Here is a 10085-nt window from a genome sequence, read left to right as displayed (position 1 = left end):
GGGCACGGCCATTCCCGGTGCACCCCCTTCCCGGTGCACCTGCTTCCCAGTGCACCCCCTTCCCGGTGCACCTGCTTCCCAGTGCACCCCTTTCCTGGTGCAACCCCCTTTCCTTGTGCACCCCCTTCCCTGGTGCACCCACTTCCTGGTGCACCCACTTCCCAGTGCACCCCTTTCCTGGTGCACCCCCTTCCCGGTGCACCTGCTTCCCAGTGCACCCCTTTCCTGGTGCACCCCGCTTTCCTTGTGCACCCCCTTTCCTGGTGCACCCACTTCCCAGTGCACCCCTTTCCTGGTGCACCCCGCTTTCCTTGTGCACCCCCTTCCCGGTGCACCTGCTTCCCAGTGCACCCCTTTCCTGGTGCACCCCCCCCTTTCCTCATGCACCCCCTTCCTGCTGCACCCCTTTCCTGGTGCATGCGCTTCCCGGTGCACCCTCTTCTCAGTGCACCTCCCTTCCCGGTGCACCCTCGCCCGGGAAGGGAAACTGAGGCAGGCTGGTGTTTGCAAGGGGAGCGCTGGACCGAGGTGGGATTTGGGGAAAAATCCTCGCTTGCAGGGTTCGGGCACAGCTGCACGAGTCGCCGCTGAGCCCGGCGGGAGCAGCCGGGCCGTTTCTCCGGAGAAACCCGAGCGGGACGCATCCGGCTGCCCCGCCGCGGGCGAGCCCGGCACCCCGCGCCGAGGACAGGCAGCGGCGATCACGGGAGCGAGCCGTGACGCCCGCGGCGGGACGTCAGCGCCGCCGGGACCCGCGTCGCCGCCGCGTGAGCCGCTCCTGCCGGGAGAGAGCGGGATGGGGGGAAAAGCCGCCGGTCCTTGCGTAAACGGATTAGAGAGGGGGATAAACACGGAGCAGCGGCGCCGGGGGCCGCCCGGAGCCGGGGCGCAGCGCGGGAACCCTTTCCCTTGCCGCCTGCTGGGATGATAAAATGCCTCTTTTTGAAGGAAATCACGGAGGAAAGGGTCRGTTCTGCCTTTGAAATGAGAACTCGGAGCTCCCTTTTCCCTGGCAGCAGCGGGGGGAAGAGGATTGTGTTGTGCTTGTCTCGATCTTGAAGGAAAAAAAAAAAAAAAACTCTGTTTCAAAGAAGTGGAAAATGGCTTTTTACTGGGGAGAAAGTCCATTTCCACGGCGTACTTCCAGGCACAGCAGCTAGCCACAGGGCCGATAACAAACCCCTCGCCGCGGCGGCTCTCTCGTTTGCCGGAGCTAACGACCCGGCTTGCTGCGCCGGGCGGAGGAGGTGGCCGGCAGCGGCCAGGCGGGAGGGGAAACTGAGGCACGGCGGGTYTGTGCGCGGGGCGGCTGCCAAGCAGGGGACGGAGCCCTTGCCAAGGTCAGCRCAGCAGCGCCGGGCTGTTTTCCTCTCTAGGCATCTGGTTCCTAGATAAATCCGGTGGCAGCAGGTAGCGTCAACTTGCTGTCAACTTTCCATTAACTTTCACCCACATCCCCAAAAAGGCCGGAGGAGCCGGGTGGGGTCCGGGCGCCCGCAGACAACAGCGCCGGAGGCCGCCCGGCGCGAGGAAGCCGGCTTATTCCATGCACGTGGCTTGGCCGTGGGCAGGAATTTCCCAGCCTGGTGCCCAGCAGCCCGCTTTTCCTACGGAGAGCCGACCTCCTCCGGCGAGCATCCCGTCCCATCCCGCTGGGGCTGGGCCCCGGCTTGGGCTGCGCCCCGGGGCGCCTCCGGTTCCCTTTGCCCCGGCACGTAGCGAGCGTCGGCAGCGGCCTCTGAGCGGCCCGTAATCGCCGGTGCGACACGTATTTACCCTGGCGCGCTCCCCGCGGGTGGTTTTCTTCCTCCGAATTTCACGCTCCCGCTGGACGAGGGCGGTTGCCGCCCGGAGCGGTGCCTTGCTGAGCCGCACGTGTTTCGGCAGCGGCGAGAGCCGCGTGCCGCCGGCTCCTGCTCGCAGCCGCACCAGCGAGTCCCGCGCGRTCCCCCTCGCGGGGGGCTGCGCGCCCGGCGCTGGCTCCTTTCTCGGCCCGCGGCCGCTCCGGTCCCCGGATCGGGGTTTGCGGTTTGTTCCCACCTTGGTGGGTCGCGGGGAATCCGTGGTCAGCGAGGAAATTCCTGCTGCAGCGGCTGCGGAAAGGCGCCGACGCCGCGCTCCTGCTTGCTCCGGGCTGCGGGTGCCTGGCCAGACGCTTCGCCTGTTGCGCCGAAAAAGAGGGTAAAAAACCTCTATGAATGGTGGCAAAATACCTCGGCTGGGGGCCGCACGGCCGGGTGTCGGGGCACGGGTGGCTGAGGAAGGCCCTGCTCCTCTCCCGGCACCCAGGCAGTCAGCATTCCTCAGATCCCAATTAGCATTCCTCAAATCGCATTCCCGGTTAATGGGAGCGAGAGGGAGCAGAGCGAGCCCCAGGCAGCGGCGCATCCCTCGCCCCGCTGCTCCCCGGGTCCGGGCGTCACCTCCCCGCACACCCGCTGCCCCAGCACGGCGCAAGGCTTGTGCCACCCCCAAGGTGACCTTACGTTTGCCGTGGAAACGGGTCGCAAACCAGGCCGGGAGGCTCCTTGCTAAGGCAAAACGCTTCGGCCCCCTGCGCAGCTCAGCGCCTCCCCTCCGCCAGCCGCCCCTCGTGCTCTGGAACTGCACAGCAGCTCCCCAGTTCAGCAACTGGGGGCTCGCTTGGGTCATCGGCCGCCTTCTCAACCCCCGAGTCAAAAAGGCTCTCGCAACCACTTCAGTTTTAGAAATCTTTATTAAAAACATGACCCTATAGGGGTTTATAGAATTTCAGCAGTACAAAATATAGATTTTTCCCCTCCCCCCCAAAACAAATACAAAATAACAGTAGAAAAAATTAATATCAGATTCGTGTCTTGACAGTCAGAGGCAGCTGTTGTGATTTTTGAGAGCTCAGCCCTGCCAGAGCCATCTACACTGAGGCTTTGGACACGCAGCGCTGGGTTCCCACGGTCACAGAAAAGTGCTTTTCTCCTGTGTCTGCAGCAGGCAAACACAATGCACCCGGGGCGAGGGGGTGAAGCCCTCGCCCCCCCTCACAAGAGCCATCCCCCAGTCACGGATTTGGTTTCAGTGATTCTGCTCAGGTCAGGGGTGTGCACACGAGCCCCTGCTCCTGGCATCTAGACATCACACAAGACAGGACAATTTGCACCACGAGATGAAGCTTTGGTCAGTACTGTTGGGAGACTTTTGTTTGGACAGCCAGGAAGGGGAATGCATGAGGAAGTTCACCTTGGATACAAGGAGCCGTCAGCTCACTTGTCCCACAGGGATACCATCAGTAAAGCCTCAGCAGTCCTGGGAGGCTGGTGCATTGGTTACCTGCAAATAGTAGTAAATCGAGGACAACAAACAGGACAGGATAGTGATTCTTCCCATCACACTGGGAGTGTTAGCTTACATGGGTTTAGTAGGTTCAGAAAAGTGTAACTCAAGATAATACTATGAAAATAATCACATGACACAAACCGGCTCAGTTGCAGAGCTGAGCTTACAAATTGAAATTCTGAACAAGCAAATGAGACCAGATTACCATGCGAAGTAGCATTAGACTACAAGGTAGCACTTATTAGACTACAAGGAGCTTCCCGTAACAGGGTTGTTGCTTTCTTGAGTTGTTGGATGTGCCTTGTTTTCTACCTCAAGGTAACCRTCTTGGAAAAGGGCAGAGCGCGAGCGCTCCGACCAGCAGCTTCACGGCAGGACATGTTGTCGTCCACGCTCGGAAGCTTTGAGATTAAAGGCATTAGCTTAAAGAGGAGCAACAACCCCCTTATCGGAGGAACAAGGTTAGTTAAAATCTTTGCACACTTGGGTGCCTTCTCAGACGTGAAACGAACATGTACGAACAGATTCGTCCGTTTTTGAGGACAGTATCAGATTAAAGGCATCGCGATGGTAATTTCTGCCATACCAACATCTTTTGAACAAGTCTTTTTAGGCTGGAATCTGCCTCTCCTCAGGACTCATAACTGAGGTGTTTGAGGCATTTACACCTTCCCTGCTCCACACAAGAATCTTCCATCAGTTTCCACATAAGCACCTTTGCGTTTTGGGTTTTTTTTTTTTTTTTGGAAGACTTTGGCTGTAAGCAAGGTCCTAAACAACCCCTGAGCTATGTGAGAATTTCTTGGTACAAGTCAAGGCAGTCAGCACATCAGGGAATACAAAGACTCATACACTTCACCTCTTCCACACTCGCTGAGTTGAGCCTCCCTGGGAGCTCTAGGGATGTGTGCCCTCTGTGCGGCCATTTCCTCCTGCAGCAGGGCTCTTAAACAGACCCCGGTCTGTGCTGCTGCTAGATATAAATCATCGCAGATTTAAGAGTCCAGAAAAAGCGTGAGTGCAACTTTTTACTTGGCACTCACTGCACGTTGTTGTTAGCAGTGCAGGGATCCACCTGAGAAAGCAAGAAGAAAGACCATTTAGATGCTTTGAGAATTATACCTGAGGCTAAAACCCATCAAACTAATTCTGCCAGAGCTGCTGCAATCTCTTCTGCCTTATTCCCACGCAGGTGGCACAAGCCAGCCAACCCTTCGAGGGAACCAGCACCCCTCAGCCCAGCCAAGTCCCTTGCCACCCTGAAGCACAGCTTCCTCCCCGCAGTCAGCAGGGTGACGCCGCTTCTCACCTCTGTGTAGGTGGGTGGCGGCATGAACTTGAACTCYGGAGCATACATGAAGATGGGGCTGTCAAAGCTGTCGGGATCATCGAGGAGGGGAGTGGTGGGGCTCTCCAGGCGGTGGTCTTCGGGCACAATGTCCAAATARCATGGGGGTGCTACAAGGAAAGGACAACTTTATTCTCCAGGGTCAACGCAGGTCTTTCTTGCATCCACCCACAGCACCCCACCAGGCTTTTGATCCAGCCTGTAACCCATCTAACACCCAGCACAAAGTTTGTGGCAGGTCTGAAGTGTCTGTGACGAACAGCTCGCAGTCACCACGCTCCACTCACCTTCTGGAGCATCAGGGAGGTTCAAGTCCACCCAGCTCATTTCAGAGCTGGTCTGACTGGCCATGCTGGAGCTGCGGCTACCAATGCCTGACCGGCTGCCGATGACAAGGGGCAGCTCAAGGATGATCTTTTTGGAGCCAGGGACACTGACATAGATCTACAAGATACAGAAGAGTGCTGTTAGCATGACAGAGACCAACAGCAGACAAAGCTCACCCACTAACTGCAAGAGGAAGAAGGGCCACAATCGAAGACACCTACCTGCAGGAAATACTCCACACGCAGGATGTTGCAGCCTAAGATAGACGGCTTGAGCTTCTTGACACGGATGGTTTTGCCTCGCCAGGACTCAGACATGCCCGAGATGATGTGGTTGCCTCGGACACAGGAGAGTTTCTGGGTGAACACCTTCGTCTGCCCRTTGGCCAGGTAGGTGTGCTTGGCAATGATGGCTGCTTTGGGCACCACAATCCGGGAGCAAGTGTTCTCGAAGTCTGCATTGATGCAGATGTCATCACCTGAGGAGAGAATAATGTTTCACGTTAGAAAGGTCAGAACTTCTTCCTTGCAGTAACTTCTTGTTTTGGCTCATCTTCTAGTTGAACACTCCCTGACATTGCCCCTTTGCTCAGGTACTGCTTGTCCCATCACCCCTTGCCCCGCTCCTTCCCTTCTCTAAGASGGAGGGAAACAGGCTCTTACCTTCACAAAATCCCTTTCTGTCGATTTGAGCACTGACTGAGACATGGCCATCTGGAATGAACATACAGGACACCTTCTTCTCCTTCTTGGCAGCAACTGGAGACTGAAAAGAAATAAGATTGTTACTCAGATGAAACCTGCCCAGTGTTCCCATCCCAATCCTCCTTCCCAGCTCTGAGCTTTGCCAGCTCCTGTTTTGTGATTCAAGCTTCCTCAAATTCACACCGCCATTGCTCATGACGGTTGAGGATCTTTCAGTTAACTGAATGCAGAATCAGTGACTCACTTCTACCTGTCTCCCTGTAGCCTTCTGGAGAGTTCTTAATAACTATTTAATCTGTGCTAAGCAGTAAAGCCTATTATAGGGGGAGTCTTAATTACAGAGGTCAGACTGACCCTATCTAAGGGCCCTTGTATCCCCTTAATGCTAACTGACACCCAAACTTCAGAGGTGGCAAGACAAACTTACTTACCAGTAATTCTGGAGTGTTCACATCAACGGGATCCATAACTTCAAAGCGTTGCTTTATCTCCTGAGTGGGAAAGGATGGGCGCTCCAGGAAAGCCTTCACCCAATAATCCACACAGCCATACTTTCCCTTGAAGGTGGTACCCAGAGGCCTACAAAGAGAAACACTCATTAGGCAAAATTGATATAGCAAGATAGTTTTCCATAGGAATTCAAGGTTAGGCTTTTTTAAGATAATGTTGATGTAATACCTACCCTTGAGGAAGCTCGAATCCGAATTTGTATTCATATTTGTTTCCAGGTCTCAAGATTACAGAGCCATCCTCATCTGAGAAAAGAAAAGGAAAGGAAAGGGTCATATTAGATGAAGTTGGTAGTGTTTCTCTAAGCATTATCCACTGTTCTGCTTACACAGATTATGGTAAGTCTAAGCACTGCAGGCATTAAGAGCTCTATTAGTTGTTYGGTAAGAGCCACCCACACCTGTTCCCTAAGAACAGTCTGAGAACCTGGTGTCCTCTTAAGGCAGGGAAGTACTGCTAATCTACGCTTTCACTTCTTCTTTCAACATCCTCATTTGAAACCAGGACACCAAGTCCTGATCAGCTTCTGTTCAGACTCTGCTACCTCAGCTTACCACACCCTACTTCCACTTTCTCAGAGTACAAAGTAGTCACTTCTTTCCCCAACTATCTATTTCCACGATTTCACATCACCCCGCTTATCTTCCAAGGCAGTCTGCCAAGTGCCTATCTCTGCCTTCCCCAGAGCCAGCCAAACAGGGAAGGGCGACAAAGGCAGGGAAGAGACTGAGACTCTTTGGCTCAGGCAGGATCTGGACCTGCCACTCTCTGACCACCTGCCCAGCACACTGTACCAGCCACTGTACTGAACTTGGAGACACTTCCTGCCATGGTGACACCCAGCCAAAGTCAACCTTGGTACTTGTTCCCTGCAGGCACATGGCATCGCTGCCTGTTCAGCAAGTCAAGCCAGCCACATCAACGCCTAATGTCTTTTGTATGCTCYGGCAAGCGCCTCATCTCGCTTTTGTTTCGTGCTCCAGCTAGGGCACAGCAGCCCTGAGTTTTCCGACTCTGACCCACAGCCTATCCGAGCCCTGTTCTGCCYTTCATCCCTTTCCAAGGCTTCAGCCAGTTCATTTAGCCAACATTCAGTTCCATTTTCCTCTCGCCAGCGAGATGCGGCAACTCCTCCAAATGCCATTTCTGCTTTAGCCCTGTCAATGCGTACCCCAGGCGGGCACAACCAGCAGACTCAGCCCAGCCCTTTGCTGAAGAGGAACAACCAGCAGGCAAAGCCGCTCTTCAGCGGCTACTTCCAAGCTTTCTCCTGCCTGCTYGCCACCACCTTTTGCCCCAGCGCCTCCCAACCTTTTCCCAGCCCCAGATCCTCACCAGTGGGCTGGTCCTCCAGCATGAGGACATCCTCGAAGCGCAGATACTCCATCTCCTGCTTGCACTGCTGGGGGCCTTTGGCCCAGTTGACTTTGGCCACGCCACAGGCCAGCACCTTGACAGCATTGACGCGGGTGACCTCGGCCACCTCCACGACCACGCGCCCTGCCACTTTCTCCCCACTACAGTAGACCTTCTCGGGCTCGCTTAAGGCCACGAGAAAGGTCTTCACTTTCTTGAACATCACCATGGTTGAGGTGAGGCTTGGGAGACGGTCCTGAGACAAGGAGCTGCGCTGGGCACTTATTRTGCTTTTTTTTTCCTCCTCAACAGCAACGATTGAGGGGAAAAAAAGACCTCGGAAAGGTTGATTTTTMGTCAGAATTTAAGCCAGAAAGTCAACCTTTCCCTTCCTAGCAGCTGCGGAGCAGAACGGATGCGGTGCCTCACGCTGCTGCAACCGGTCCCGCTCCGCTCGCCGCTCTCCACGGTTTAAGCCCGGCCCCTGCGCGCCGCGGCCTTTTATAGCCTCCGCCTCCCCGCTCTCCCCCCCCCGCACTTGTTGATGCCGAGCTCTCCACGCCGAGGGCGCGTGGCCAAGCGTGCTGCTCGCGTGATCAGCGCCTCCATTGGCCGCCGCCGCGTTGTTTACACCGCCGCCGTCCAATCAGCGCGCCGGGTGCGGAGCGTGGACAGCGTGTGAAGGAGAGGGGAGCGTGTGCGCAGCGGAGGAGAGCGGGGAGCGGGCGGGAGCGGGAGGGGGTCACGGAGTGACGGCGCGGCTGGCCAATGGCGGGCGAGGACGCGGCCGGGGGGTGGGCGGTGGGAGCCAATGGTGAGCAGGGAACAGGATGTAACGTTCTTTACGGGGCTGTGGGGGAGGGAGGGGGTTGAGCCCCCCTCAGGATGCGCGGGCCGAGGGGCAGCGCCCGGTACAGGCCGTACTGGGGCGGTGCCTGTGGTACTGGTCGAACTGGGGAAGCCCCCACAGGGCTCCGGTGCGCCCCTCACCCCGCTGAGGGCATTTTGCCCCTCAGTACCTGCCCCAAACAGCTCTGTTTGGGGGCATTTCCACACACACTCCCCACCACGGTCAAGCAGCTGAGGTGTTTCCACTGCCCTGCTTCCCCCTCCTTCAAGATTTGGGGCAAATAAGGGTGGAATTGGGCTGGAGAAAGCCTCCCCCTGAGAGGGGGGCACCTTTCAACCCGTTTCCACCCCCTGCAGGGTGACACCCCCCCCCACAGCGACACCCCTCCATCCCCACTCAGAGGCCCCCGCATCCCCCCTCCCCGCCGTGATTTTTTTCGCAGAATTACTCATGGTCCCCGTCATCCGCCGGGAAGGGGACAGCTCGCTCCCTCCTTCGTCCCCACCGGCCCCGCTCCGATGCGGGATGTTTCCAGCCGTGTCGAGAGCAGCTCCCCCCCTCCCCAAACATGCACTCCCAATTTGGGGAGCGRGTGACTCACACGGGGGGGCTTTTAACCAGGAGAAACCCTTGAATTTTCCCTTGTGTGCCCCCCCCCCAGGCTCTTTTGTCATATGTTTTAAGAGCAGTTATTGCTTTCGCATTTCAGGAAAACAGGCATGGGGAGTGGAGGAAACTGGAGGGCGATATTTCTGGAGCCATTAAATGAGCGATAAAAAGGCAGGAATGGAAACGGGGCGGAGGTGGTGGTGGGGTTGCTCCGCAGACCGACCTTCCCCCCCACCCCGAGGAGGAAAGGGACGTGTTTTTGTTCTGTTTTTGTTCCCCGTTGTCTGGGTTGTCCTTCGCCCTCCCGGCATGGTGCTTGTTTGTCCGTGCCTTTCTGGCCCGCGCCCTGCTTTTATTTCTTCGCCCTCCTCTCCGTCCTTCAAAGTTAATTCACACCTGTTAGTATAAACTGATAAACTGGTCAGATAAACTCGCGGGGCATAAGCTGATCGCCTGCCAAGCTGCAGGACAAATTTCCTCGCTGCGAGAGAATTATTTTGCCGCGCGGTGCGTAATGGAGGAACTGTGCCTTTTCCTGCTGCCTCTGGTCCTGACAAGCTCTCCCCATTGCTAGGAAAAAGGTCCCCGAGCCTTTTAACGAGAATTATGGATTTGCTCTAATTTGGTGAAACGAGGCAGGCTCTCTTTGCAGCCTCGGCCAGCTACGGGATACGCGATCCCCAAGACCTCGGTTTGGTCCTGGGCCCGCTCGCGCCATCGCGTTCCTTCGTGTTTGCGCTCCCCGTCTCYGGTTTCCCTCCGCGCTGGTCTCCCAAGGAGGAGGTTTCCAATCTGGCTCTTCTCACCCACGGTGGCTTTCTCCCCCCAACTATCAAACACGTTCCAGCGATGTCAAAGGACGCTGAAGTCCTCAGTTTGCCAGAGAGATTGTCCAAGGCACGTTTCAAAGCCTGGATCTCCTCCAAGTTTCTTTTTATCTGTCCATCAGCTTCTTCCCTTTGCTCCCCTGACCTCCATCTAGCTGGAAAGGCCTCGCTGCTCCCTCCGCTGAAGGAGGAGCAGCTGCAACTTCCTCAGGATGAGACTTGGTTCACGAGGTTTCCCACGC

At 56.4% G+C, this 10085-nt stretch overlaps 1 protein-coding gene across 1 annotated transcript; it reads right to left on the bottom strand.

The window, feature by feature from the left end:
• Positions 1-2697: 2697 nt before the first annotated feature.
• Positions 2698-8022, bottom strand: TXNIP (thioredoxin interacting protein). The gene is made up of 8 exons (XM_085319957.1): positions 7537-8022; positions 6374-6446; positions 6123-6270; positions 5650-5752; positions 5209-5465; positions 4948-5104; positions 4622-4770; positions 2698-4387 (listed from the first exon to the last, which is right to left on the bottom strand). Exons 1-8 carry the CDS (start codon positions 7784-7786, stop codon positions 4352-4354), a joined length of 1173 nt encoding a protein of 390 aa, XP_085176083.1. The 5' UTR covers positions 7787-8022; the 3' UTR covers positions 2698-4351.
• Between the last annotated feature and the right edge of the window lie 2063 nt (positions 8023-10085).

This window comes from Rhea americana, unplaced genomic scaffold (assembly GCF_003343005.1).
Source record: "Rhea americana isolate MKP2758 unplaced genomic scaffold, rheAme1 scaffold_605, whole genome shotgun sequence".
Classification (NCBI taxonomy): Eukaryota; Metazoa; Chordata; class Aves; order Rheiformes; family Rheidae; genus Rhea; species Rhea americana.
This window is presented reverse-complemented; position numbering and strand designations above follow the sequence as displayed.